Source organism: Colossoma macropomum, unplaced genomic scaffold (assembly GCF_904425465.1).
Source record: "Colossoma macropomum unplaced genomic scaffold, Colossoma_macropomum, whole genome shotgun sequence".
Lineage (NCBI taxonomy): Eukaryota > Metazoa > Chordata > Actinopteri > Characiformes > Serrasalmidae > Colossoma > Colossoma macropomum.
The window spans coordinates 35,366,506-35,380,258 of record NW_023494810.1 but is presented as its reverse complement, the minus strand read 5'-3'; the positions used below and the strand labels follow the sequence as shown (position 1 = coordinate 35,380,258).

Below are 13,753 nucleotides of genomic sequence, written 5' to 3'. Positions count from 1 at the left end.
TCTAAATGTATGTATTGTGATATAAACTGAGTCTGTTCTACAGTTTCTCATTAGGCTGAATGAATAACTGACTCTAAATGTAGGTATTGTGATATAAACTGAGTCTGTTCTACAGTTTCTCGTTAGGCTGAATGAATAACCGACTCTAAATGTAGGTATTGTGATATAAACCGAGTCTGTTCTACAGTTTCTCATTAGGCTGAATGAATAACTGACTCTAAATGTAGGTATTGTGATATAAACCGAGTCTGTTCTACAGTTTCTCATTAGGCTGAATGAATAACTGACTCTAAATGTAGGTATTGTGATATAAACCAAGTCTGTTCTACAGTTTCTCATTAGGCTGAATGAATAACCGACTCTAAATGTAGGTATTGTGATATAAACTGAGTCAGTTGGTCAGTAAAGTCACACAAACATTAACACCGGTTTAACAGATATGTTTACTTAATTTGTCTCCAAACCAAAAACAGTACATACAGTATGTTAAGATGCCCCGAATGAATCACTGCAGCTTCTTACTGCTCTGACGTTTGTATGAAATGGAAAATGAAAGTCAGACACAGTGATAAGTGCACTATGTGCATGTTAAATGCGGCTGAGCTGAGTGGGGTCAGCTCTGACCATACAAGCACATAATTACAGTATAAAAAAAGAATCCACCAACTTTCATAATTTCTGCATAATTAAGTGGTTAAGATGTAAACAGAGCGGTTCAGAGTGGTTTGGTGTGAAACGCTCCGTTCTAGATAAACTTACCGAGTCAGAACGGTTCACAGTGGTGGTGATAGGAACCAGACGTCCACCTCTAAAAGCTCCCTCACAGAAAGTTCCTACATGAAATGGTTATGAATTCACTGCCTGATGACTGAGACACTGTTTTATGATAGTTTAGAGAACTTAAACTCCATTCATGGTGGAGGGATACATGCAGGGCGCTGTGAGGCAAAATAGTCCCCAAAGAAAACTTATTATTCCAGATTTTCCACTATTTTCCATCATCAACATTCCATATAAACTCAGAAGACTCGTGTAGGTTCACTGGTGGTTCTGGATAGTAAATAAAATGTCTATATTTGTGTTGTAGTCATGGCGACCCCTGGTTCCTATCACCACCACTGTAAAGACATCTGAACCATTTCACACCAAACCACTCTGAATCTCTCTGTTTACACCTCACACACTAAATTAAGGAGGAATTTTGGTGGAATTCCCCTTTAAAGGTGAAAGCTGACCCCAGATCAGGAGAGAGTTCACTGTGAGTGACAGAAACTGATGAACCTCCAGATACAGTAACTCTACAGACACTTTACAGATTTCTATCAAAGAACTTTGTTTCGGTTCCAGTAAGACGATTATCGTCTCCCAGCGTGTCAACGTGTCCACTTTATCCGGTCACTCACTGTCCATTTTATCAGCTCCACGGACCACACAGATGCACTTTGTTCCTCTGCAGCCATTATTTACCCTGTAAATAGTGGTGAACACTGTGTCCACTCACTGTCCACTCTATTAGACACTCCTACCTTGTCTGCTGCTGCACAGTCTGTGTTGGTCATCCTCTAGTCCTTCATCAGTGGTCACAGGACGCTGCCCACAGGACGCTGGCTATTATGGGTGCCCAGCAGTGACACTGAGCTGTAACTGTGGAGTGGACACAGTGTTTGAAGTGTTCTGACCACTGATAAAAGGGATAAACAGAGGCTCACAGATAAATTACAATCCATAACTAAGTGCACCTATATTATTAGTGGAGCTGATGAAGTGGACAGTGAGTGGACGTAGCTGTTTCTAATGCTGTGTTTACATGATGGCGTTAGAAATGTCGTTCCGAGCCTCAGAGCAGAGCTACGGCCGGAATCAAGGCACACAATCGCTGGCATGGGGACAGTATTCCCGGCAAAAAGGGATGATAATCAGAGTAGAGCTCTTAGAGGTGGACGATACGGCAAATACATAATATCACGATACTTCAGAAACTTTAACGATACATGATGTCACAATATTTATTTTTTCAGACGTCTGATCAGCTGGAACAGAGAAAAAAGAGCCTGCATTTTAAAAACACCATCGAAAGCTGTGAACACAGTGACTTTTATTCAGTATTTGTCACTAAATCCAGTTAAACAAACTAACTTTACTCTCTATATAATGAAACATGCAGTTAGCACTGACAACACACACGATATGTTCAGAAATAAACGGTATTGTGACATAATTGATCATGATAATGATATATACTGTCGTATTGTCCAGCCCTGAGAGCTCTAGCAGTGTATGATGTTTATTTTCTGTTGTATAACACTGAGGTCATCTGGACTTTAATAACGAGACGTTTGGCATACCTGACGTCCGAAAAACAGCAACATGCGGTTATTTTACTGCTGCAGTCGGCAGCAAAAGTTGGGAAAACTGAACCGATTCCTGCTGCGTTCTGCGGAACGTTGCTGCTGGAAGTGGTTGATTTTTCCATTGGAAACAAGAGAATATCTGGTTTGCGTCATCCGTCTATCGCCAACATGTAAACACAGCATAACAGTGGACGCTGGGTGGACGCATGTATGGAGAGTGCTCGTTTATGCAGTAGTTTTCTGGCCCGTGCTGTGCTGCAGAACCTGGTGGTCCCACCCAGCTGTGGTCAGAACATCTGAGCCGCCGGGAACCCAACACACCCCTCGCACAAAGTCCTGGTGCCGAACGTCCCGGTAACTGCACAAACAACAAGTTTATTCATGCGGCAGCATTCATACACGGCGGTCACTCAGAGTGCTTTACACATGAGAACATAGAACAAAAACTCAAATTAACATTTAAAAATACACAGAATAGGAATTAAAACATGATTAAAACAACAGATTAACATTTCAACGCTTGTCAGTGAACTAGAATCAGATTAAAGATGAAATGAGGATGACAGAGCGGCGTCAGAGAAGGGCTGGAAGATCAATCGTTTTATAATGAAAACCAATTTAACGGTGAAATTTTAATTAAAGCTTACGTTTTAAACAGCGTCGCCTTAATTAGGAAACATTAGCTTAACATCAGAGCTTGTGAACTCAGATGAGTCCAATCAGAGGCAACCAAACTCCTATATATGCTGTGACATCACAACCACAACTAACTGGCAGTCTGACATGTTCAGTGTTCAACACTAAACCAGAAAAGGTGGATGTTCTGGTCTTCTTGGCCAAAATAACAGGCCTGGACTTCAGTTGATCGCAATTTAAACTGCGGTCATTAATCAGAAAAACTGCAATCAGATATTTTTCCCCAAATCGTTCAGCTCCACGTTAGAGGAGAGAAGAGCAGCAGAGCTTAAACTGAGCCGAAAGCTCTAACAGGAACGTTTTCAGGCTGGTTTAAAGTGTCCAGTGTCGGCTCTTCTAATGCTCTCTGTCCACTGGGTCCATTTAAGAGCAGCACAGTATCTAAACGCTGCTTCTCCATGTTTAGTCTCCACCTTCAGCAGGACTGACTGACCAGTTCCTAATGATCTGAGAGTTCTGCTCGGCTCACATCTCTGCAGCAGGTCAGATAAACACGCTGCTCCTGACCATTCAGACATTTATAGAGCAGTAACAGCTCCTTACAGTCTATTCTGAAACAGACTGGTAACCAGTGTAATTTAAGAATATTACAGAATTTTATAAAACTGGACCCTTCAGTACTGGACTGATGGAAAAAGCACGGTTCCAGTGTTCTGGTGCTAAAAGGTTCTGCTGTTCTGTGCAGTGGAGTTTATAAAGAGCGTCTGGCTGAGGGACAGTGGGGTGAAGGTCACTCTGACATTCTGACTGTATCTACAGTTCAGTACGATTAAAGAGCCAATCAGATAAACGGGGGCGTGTCTATACTCACATTTCTCTGAGCTGTGCGTTCACCACGGCGACGGAGCAGTCGTCACTCACTGAGGCCAACAGAGGAGAACTGAACACACAGAGACACACACACACACACACACACACACACACACACACACACACACACACACACACACACACATTTATAAGGACACACTGCACAAAAACACCACACAGCACTATTAAAGAGCTCATATTCTACTGCATTAATAACTGTGTGATTCTATTGTGTTTCTACACAAAACAGGCATAATTTATTTCTACATGATCATTTTTCTTCATCACTTACAATTAAACAGGCTGTTTCTGATACTGCAGCTTTAAGACTGATATATGTAAATGAGCTCTGTTGTAAATGGCTGCAGTAAAGCACTACTAGAGTTTGTCTGCAAAAACACCATCACCTCAATGAGAATGGGTGGGGCTAAACTGTCATGGGCTGGATGGGTGGGGGCTAGACAGCTGAATGGGCGGGTCTAGACTGCTGTAGGCTGAGTGGGCGGGTCTAGACTGCTGTAGGCTGAGTGGACGGGTCTAGACTGCTGTAGGCTGAGTGGACGGGTCTAGACTGCTGTAGGCTGAGTGGACGGGTCTAGACTGCTGTAGGCTGAGTGGGCGGGTCTAGACTGCTGTAGGCTGAATGTGGGGGCTAAACTGCTGTAGGCTGAGTGGACATGGCTAAACTACTGGGGGCTGAGTGGGCGGGGCTAGACTGCTGGAGGCAGTTTTTGCAGTGTAGTTCCCACATATGGACTGTGTGCAGTGGCGACTGAAAGTAGGATATGTAACTATAACAGTGTTTATTTACATCAAACTACCAAAAAAACACTTTCAATAAGGTAAACAAACACTAACGGCCCCCACAGCCCTGTAGCGACAGTCCTACAGCGCTGCAGGTGTGTGTGTACCTGTGTGAAGAGAAGGCGAGGCCGGTCACTCTGCGTCTGTGTGTGGTCATCGTCTGCACGCTGCCTGCAGCCTGGAAATCCATCACAGTCACCCTGCCCAGCTCATCACCTACACAGCAGGGGATTATGGGTAATGTAGCGGTGTACAGTACTGTAAGTGATGTACACTCACCGAAATGTGCCGTATTGCACTTTACACTTTTGCTTATTTCTGTATTAGGTATACTTGTTTTAGGTATGAAGGGGATTGTGGGTAATGTAGTTCTGTACAGTACTGTATGCCGTGGTGCAGTATATGCTAGAGGACTGTGCATACAAAACTACATTGCCCAATCATGTATGGAGTACTGTAGCAGCTATAGTTGTGTACAGAACTGTAGGCAAAGTTTCTGTATAAAGCAAGGAATTATGGGCAATGTAGTTGTGTACAGTACTGTATATGATGGTGCTGTATAAAGCAGGGAACTATGGGTAAATTAGTTGTGGACAGTATTCCATGAAAAGGTTCTATTTACCAAATGGGATTATGGGTAATGTAGTTGTGTACAGTACTATATGCAAAAGAGCTGTATAGAACAGGGGATTATGGGCAATGTAGTGGTTACAGCACTGTATGTTATAGTGCTGTATAGAATTGGGAATTATGGGTAAAATAGTTGTGTACAGTACTGCAGGAAAAGGTTCTGTTTACCGCAGGAGATTATGGGCAATGTAGTTGTCTACAGTACTGTATATGATTGTGCTGTACAGAACTGAATTATGGGTAAAGTAGTACATAATAATAATAAAAAAAATGTTTCATTATTATTATTATTATTATTATTATTATTTCCTTTACCCATAATACCCAATTCTATACAGGTTTGGTTTAGCACAGAGGATTGTGGGTAATATAGTGGTGTACAGCCCTGTATATGATTGGGCTGTATAGTGTAGGCAATTATGGGTAATGCAGTTGTGTACAGCACCATATGTGATCTTGCTGTATACAGTAGGGATTTGTGGGTAATGTGTACAGTACTGTTATGCTGACGCTGTACAAAGTAGGGGATTGTGGGTAATTTAGATGGGGACAGTACTGTATGCAATGGTGCTGTATCGAGTAGTTAACTGAGGGAGAAGTACAGAGCAGGGATTTGTGGGTAATGTAGTTGTGTTCAGTACCATATGCGATTGTGGTGGTCTTATGAGGGTCCCACGCAACAGCAGTGGGACAGCAGCTGGGGGAGACCACGTCTGAAACAGACACAGAAAGATTACACAGCTATAACAAACACCGAGCTGCAGAACCAGAACAGCGACAGGAGCCACTGTCAGCAGAGGAATCTGAAACATCCACGACGTTTATGCAGTTATTCTGCAGACGAGCCGGACGGCATTGCTTTAATCTGAGGCTCTGCTGTCGGACTGAGAAGTGAGCACACAGGGGCAGTTCAGGGATGCAGGAATGAAGAGGGGACTGCACCCCCTACTGTCAGGACTGCTTAACTGCAACTGGTAAAACTGATCAAAAAACCTTAAACCAGTACCTTGAACACAGTACTGGTTTATATAATATTCATATATCTGCTCACTGACTTCCGAGTCAGTGAGTTTCCTGCTCTTTTCTAAGTTCAGGAAAATGTCTTGAAGTTACTGTTTGTAATAATCGACTGTGCCATACAGAGACAGCAGATCGAGATCAGGATGAAAAACCCCGCCGTGCAACTGTTACAGACCTCCTCGTGTCCCTGAAGTGAACCAGAAGGAACTATTCATCCTCAGTGAGGCTGAAAAGGGGGCGGGGCTTATCCGCCCTGTTTTATTAGCGCTGTAAGAATGATGGACAGTTTAAACTCGTAAATTCTTTGTGAATAAACTTCATGACGCTACGACCTCAGCACACCTCTTTCAGGAGTGGCTGTGTCTGATATTGGCGGGTGGGGGGGGTAAGTGGGGGGGGGGTTCAGGAGTGAACTAGTGGTGTATGAAAGATGGCAAACACATTTTATTTGTTTTTTTGCTTGGATGATCATCAGTGCAGGTTTGAGTTTCGCCTGAGCGCCTGAGAGGATCAGCCTCAGAAACAGCCCCACCAAACGCTCCACTTTAGCTGTAATTTAATAATTAATAATAATATAATCAATAAAATTAACTGTCCTGAATTAAAAAGTTAAAAGGCCCATATGAAGAAAAAAAACAAGAAATTAAAGTTATTATTAAATTTTCTAAACATACTGTTTACTTTTCAGTCCATGCAGTTCATGAATTGAACTAAGCTCAAAAACAGCTGTTTTAAGCTCAGTGTTTTGTGATGTCATCGAAACCAACACATTTACATATATCCACAAAGTCAGCAGTGGTTTAGCTCCACCCAGCAACGCTTAAAGGAGTGTTTCAGCTCAAACTGCTTTCTGAACGAGGCACAGCCAATCAGAACATCGCTCATTTACATTTACAACAGTCTTAAAGGCACAGTAACAAAAACAGCCCGTTTGCCTGTGAGGGATAAAGAGAATACAGTCAGAAATGAATTGTGGTTTTTATGGTTGTAGTTTTTGGCTCATAAAACTACATAAACTAAGTGGAGCTGACAGAAAAAAGAAATGAAGTACAGTAAAAATGTAGGATATCGGTCCTTTAAACGTGCAGCGTTTACCTAATCGAGACGCAGGTTTGGGTTTCCTGCGATCCCACAGCAACAAACGCCCGTCCTGCACCACAGAGACATCAGCGTCACACGAGGAGAAAGAGAAAATAAAAAATTAATAATAAGCTTTATTTAAAACAAAATAAAATCAATCACTGTGAACTGGAATCATCGGTATAAATAAAGGTGATGATGACCTGAGCACAGGAGAGGAAGAGTGAGTCGTCTGTTGGGCTGCAGCAAACACTGTTCACCGGCATGGAGTGAGCTACAGAGAGAGAGAGAGAGAGAGAGAGAGAGAGAGAGAGAATATAAGTCACTCAGAGTCTCAACAGAACATTTAAAATATATTAATTTGAGGTAAACATAAAAACACAAGCAGTCTGAGTACTAAACGATGTGAAAAACAGTAGGAAAATAAACTCATATTACTGTTTTACTGCATTCTTTTAATAATTATTTTTAAGTGCTTAACTTTAAAGAGGAACTCATTCAGAGTGGTTTGGTGTGAAACGCTCTGTTCTAGATAAACTTACCGAGTCAGAACGGTTCACAGTGGTGGTGATAGGAACCAGACGTCCACCTCTAAAAGCTCCCTCACAGAAAGTTCCTACATGAAATGGTTATGAATTCACTGCCTGATGACTGAGACACTGTTTTATGATAGTTTAGAGAACTTAAACTCCATTCATGGTGGAGGGATACATGCAGGGAGCTGCGAGGCAAAATAGTCCCCAAAGAAAACTTATTATTTCAGATTTTCCACTATTTTCCATCATCAACATTCCATATAGACTCAGAAGACTCGTGTAGGTTCACTGGTGGTTCTGGATAGTAAATAAAATGTCTATATTGTGTTGTAGTCATGGCGACCCCTGGTTCCTATCACCACCACTGTAAAGACATCTGAACCATTTCACACCAAACCACTCGAAAATTAGAAAATTGGGTGGCATTCCCCTTTAACCACATCTGCAGTGTTATATGCATTCCTGTTCATTTTAAGTGTTTTTTGGTGATTATATTTAAAACCCATCAGGTCGCGATGATGAACCGCAGCCGGAAGGAGAAAACCGAGGTCTCTTTCTGCTGGATTAGCTCTGTAAAGGTTCTTTACAGGTTCTGTAAAGGTTACTGTGAGAGAGGAACTGCAGTCTCTGTGTTATTCAGCGTGAATAATAAAAACATTCCTCCGTCTGAGTTTATGTTGGTTGCTGTCCAGCCTGTTGCAGCTTTTAGTCTCATTCCATTTTATTGTTTCTTCGCCGTCTGAATGCGGAACTTCATCTCTGGAAGTTTTACAGTCTGAGTAATAAATAACTCTAAACTCAGCTCCAGCAGAGAGTCGGAGAGGAACCAGAGCGGCAGGCTCTTAAAAAGCACCCCCTACTGACCAACACTAGAACTGCTTTAACATGTGAAAACAGAAAAAGAATAAAATGCAGTGCGCCCCCTACTGCTCACAGCTGGAACTGTTTAATCACACAAACATTTAGACATAAACAGAATAAAAGGTCTAATTTCTATATGAGCTGTAAGAGGCGTCGGCCTTAAACCTCCTTGCCGTGAACGACTGTTCGGGTTACTTTAGGGCTTTGAAGCGCCCACATCATGGAAAACTGAGTGTCCCTCGCTTCGTTTTTTTAATAGCAGCATGTAAACATTGTTAAAGCTCTCACTCTTCAGTTCATAAACTCCACATACAGAAACGAATCTGCAATCTGGTTTGGGTTCAGTGTTCTTGTGATGTCACAAAAACCAACATTTTTATATGCATCTGCTAATTCAGCCTACAGCAGCATAACCCCGCCCATTCAACCGTTCACAGTGGACTGCTTTTTGAATGAAACACAATACAGGGCACCCAATCAGAAAAGAGCTCATTTACATATATCCGTCTTAAAGGCACAGTAATAAAAGCAGCCAGTTTTAGGGATAAAGAGATCAGTTTCACTAAAACTACTGCAGCATCACACATTAAAATACAAAACTGTATCAGTGACATTAGCAGGTAACAGGATTTTCATCTGCGTAATCTGAGGCTGGCCACAATTTTCATATCAGTCAGGCTCAGAAAATTCACTGTTCATTTATTAAAGCTAAAAGATCAGTTCCAGTGCGCAGTGCAGCTTTAACACTGAGCAGGGTCAGTACGGTGTGTGCGCGTTAATACAGTGGACTGTGGAGTGTATGAGGATTATTCTCACCGTTATAGGAGCTGATCACCGCCTCCTGACTCAGATCCCACACTTTAATCCTGAAAACACACAGAAAATCACACTCAGATCACCGTTTCACACCGTAACCTGACTTTCAGCTCACACAGGCGCGTAAGAGCGATAATGCTGTGTACAAGAGAAACCATGTAAATCTGACGGAGATTTTATCCATAAATTTGAATATAAATAAAAACGATTTTCCTTTCCACCTTAAATGCTGCCCTGACACGACAGGATGTCCCTGCTGCACCATTTAAGGTGGAACAGAAGATCTGAATAAGAAGCTGGAGAACATGAAGCCAACTTCATTAGTATTAGCTTCCATTACTTGTTAGCTACATTAGCTAAGAGTCGACTTCAATCAGACACGCTCAGAGCGCCCCCTGCTGACCTGCAGTCCATACTGCTGCTGACCGCGTGGCAGGCGCCGGCCGTAGGGCTGATCGCCGTGACGACGTGATCGTGCTCGTGCCGAGTGAACCTGTTCACCAACAAACGCTCGTCCTCCGCCAACTCCCACAATTCAACAGCACCTACACAACGACAATTAACCAAGAAATCAGAGATTTTTAAGAATAAACATATTAAAAAAAAAGAACTTCAAGCGACGGTTTATTAATATGCATATATGCTAAATGAGAGTTAATTGGGAAATAATTAAATTCTACGTGAATCTGACAATTTTATTAGTCTGTTCAACATGAAATGTCAACACAATATAAACAGAAGCTGGTATTTTTAAAAACAGATTTAACTGCAAAAACAATCAAATTTATGGGCCAAAAATTGCATAAAAAAATGTGTTTCTAAGTCTGTTTCATAAAATATGTATCAGGGAGTCGGCAGGTTCAGCAAATTCATGAAAGAGATTTTAAGCAGGTTTTGATGCTCCTTTGAGAAATTTAGAAAATTCTTTCATAAACTTTTTTAAACGCTATTTACCACAGAAATGTCCACATTATACGTTCACTCTAATGCGTCTGTGTTAGCACTAAGCTAACGGTGGTGTCGACGTCCCACACTGGGTTTAATATCACTCAGCTCTGCTGAAACTCTGAGGCACAGAAGCTGTAAAAGGCGTTGATGTGACCTTCTGTACTGCAGTTTCTTCAGTAAAGACAGACTATTTCACATCATCACTGGAGCAGCATTAGCATGTCAGCCACACCGTCCGGCCGACGCCTGCTAATATAAAACCTTTTACTTCATATGTTCACAACCTGCAGCACCGAGCGTTTAATGTCACTTCACAAACATGAAATCTGTAGGTTCAGATCTGCGCGCATCACTGAGATCCTGCTGATGTGGGTTTCCTCCCTTTCAGTGAAGCAAGTTGAGCCCCCTCTTGTGGAGAATCTGCAGAACCTGCTTTGTAATGACCTGTAAATGCCCTGTTTATCATTCACGCTGCAAACTAATCACTATGCTAATTAATCGAGAAAGTAAATTAATTAATTTTTTACAACCAGTAATCACTTTTTAAACGAAACAGTAGAAGCCATATCGCCCCCTACACTTCCTGTAGTGTATTACAGGATGTCAGAGTGACTGTGTGGATCATATGAACATTATAGAGCTTTTTAAATGAAACAGTAGAAGCCATATCGCCCCCTACGCTTCCTGTAATGTATTACAGTCTGTCAGAGTGACCGTGTGGACTGTTTTCAGGTGTGTGCTGGGTACCTGAGTCTGAGGCGAGGACGATGGCTCTGTTGGTCAGCCACTCAGCGTGAGTGACTCCAGCCTCAGTCTGAACTCCCGCCTTACAGTAACTCTCATTAGGAGCCAGCTTAGCATCGCTGAACACCCAGAGGGAACCGAGCCAGCACCGACCCGTCAGACCGGACGCTCCCAACAGCAGACAGCCATCTGAGGGAGGGAGAGGGAGAGGGACAGAGAGAGAGAGAGAGAGAGAGACACAGAGAGAGACACAGAGAGAGAGAGAGAGACCCAGAGAGAGAGAGAGACCCAGAGAGAGAGAGAGACCCAGAGAGAGAGAGAGACCCAGAGAGAGAGACACACACACAGAGAGAGAGAGAGAAAGAGAGAGAGAGAGAAAGAGAAAGAGAGAGAGAGAGACAGAGAGAGAGAGAAAGAGAGAGACACAAAGAGACAGAGACACACAGAGAGAGAGAGAGAGAGACACACAGAGAGAGAGAGAGAGAGACACACACAGAGAGAGAGAGACAGACACACAGAGAGAGAGAGAGACAGAGAGAGACACAAAGAGACAGAGACACACACAGAGAGATTAGTGTCTGTCTCTCAGCGTCTCACCTCCACATCCTGCTTGGAGGATCTTTCAGGCTCAAAAGCTCAACTGAGACGCCGAACTTAAGTGACGAGGCTTAAGACTGGAATCTCCAGTTCCACCTTAAACGGTGCGGCAGTTCCATTCTGGCGCCAGACGCACCATTTAAGGTGGAACAGAAAATACAACCAGAACCTTCAGCTCCTGTACGGATTTTTATCCGCCAAGTTCGTGTTTGATTTTTCCGTTCCGCCTTAAATGGTAGCAGCAGTAACATTCTGGCGCCAAGGCACCGTTTAAGGTGGACCGAGAAATTCCACAAGAACCTTCAGCTCCTGTACGGATTCTTATCCGCCAGCTTCACGTTTGAATCTTCAGTTCCACCTTAAATGCTGCAGCAGTGAAGTTACACGCCGGCGCCTGTAACTGCTGCCCTGTTTAAGGTGGACCGGGGAATTCGAATAAGGAGCTCCGTGCGCGTCCGCGTGTCTCAGGCAGGTGAGTGTGAGACTAGATCGCGCGCTGGTTTACCTGTTCTGTACTGCAGGGTCTCCAGGTGTCTCTCCATGCACGCGGGCGCGCTCGCGGGACACCAGCGGCTCTCGGTCAGCATGCTGCAGCTGACTGTGTTGATCTGTCTGTCTGTCTGTCTGTCTGCTCTCGTGCGTCTCTCTGCTCCTCCGCGTGAATGAATGAAGCAGCGTGCTCCCGCTAACTTCCGGTTCCGGATCGACGTGCGAAAATAAACCGTGTAAAATAAATGTAGAGTTCTCGGATTTCAGGAGTGACTCTATTATATCACCTGTATTATCTAGAATAATGTTAATACGCGCATCTCACGGTGTATAACTGTAACGATACCCTGAAGGTCTTATATTTAAAAAGACGTAAACACCGTGTGGACAGTCTGAACAGCTTCAAAATAAAAGTCCTGACTTCGTTTTAGACAGAGGCGAAACGGTGCAGTGTGATGTTTGAAAATTAGCTATGTAATATTTATCTACTTCTTTTTATGTATCAATTTATTTATTAATTTGTTGATATGACTATTGCATTTAACGTAAATGGTGGTGAATCTGTTCTTTTTTTTGTGTGTAAAAGAAAATATGACACACTATAATAAGACTTTCACCGCTAAGCGGCGCTGTAGTGCAGCTCTAAACTGGCATTCCAGCAACAATTTTAAATTGATTCATGTGGTTGATTAGCAAGACTGTTGGGATTATGCTTGTGAGTCTTGACAACGGGCTAAAAAATGAAACATAAATAATAATAATAATAATAATAATAATAATAATAATAATAATATGCACTCTAAAGTACACCGTAGTGTAGTTACTGCACAGCAGTATAATTACTACTAATAATAATTTATTATTATTATTATTATTATTATTATTATTATTATTAGCAGTAGTGTTTTGGTATCATCACTATTAAAATCAAGGCTTTATACAGAGTAATTAACACACGCATGCACACTATCAGCCAAGTATTCTGGTCTGTAATCCACTCTGCTCTGTTTACAGCAGTACAGCAGTTCAGTTATGTTTGTTTACAGTGTTTAAAGCACTAAGAGAGCGTTTATGTTGTTTGGTATGATTGCTCTAATCTAATATAATCTATAAGCTTTCTAGATATTTTAACACAGTTGTGTCTCAAATCCACCCCAAGTTCACCACGTAGTGAATTACTATCCCGGTGATAAAATGAGTGACCTTATTAAGTCATAAGGGGACTCACTGGAACGCTGAGACACCAAATGTCAGATATAAATGACCTGCTTCAGGTCAATATTCGTCAGAAAGACCGTCCAGTGCTGGAGGTGTTACTGGGTTTACTAGCAAGCTATGCTAAACCATTAGCTTCCACTGAACGTTAGCTTA

At 42.4% G+C, this 13,753-nt stretch overlaps 1 protein-coding gene across 1 annotated transcript; it reads right to left on the bottom strand.

Annotated features, from left to right (window-relative positions):
- Positions 1 to 1,102: 1,102 nt before the first annotated feature.
- On the bottom strand, positions 1,103 to 12,546 carry wdr77 (WD repeat domain 77). Its single transcript, XM_036560056.1, has 10 exons — positions 12,399 to 12,546; positions 11,300 to 11,485; positions 10,008 to 10,149; positions 9,605 to 9,654; positions 7,595 to 7,665; positions 7,407 to 7,461; positions 5,933 to 6,004; positions 4,769 to 4,877; positions 3,859 to 3,927; positions 1,103 to 2,709 (listed from the first exon to the last, which is right to left on the bottom strand). Exons 1-10 carry the CDS (start codon positions 12,478 to 12,480, stop codon positions 2,577 to 2,579), a joined length of 969 nt encoding a protein of 322 aa, XP_036415949.1. The 5' UTR covers positions 12,481 to 12,546; the 3' UTR covers positions 1,103 to 2,576.
- Positions 12,547 to 13,753: the final 1,207 nt, after the last annotated feature.

Coding starts and splice junctions, on each gene's coding strand:
- wdr77 (XM_036560056.1), bottom strand. CDS start 12,480: ATGCTGACCGAGAGCCGCTGGTGTCCCGCGAGCGCGCCCGCGTGCATG. Junction 10,150..11,299: donor CGTCCTCGCCTCAGACTCAG/GTACCCAGCACA, acceptor GTCGTTGTGTAG/GTGCTGTTGAATTGTGGGAG. Junction 7,462..7,594: donor TCTTCCTCTCCTGTGCTCAG/GTCATCATCACC, acceptor TCTGTGGTGCAG/GACGGGCGTTTGTTGCTGTG.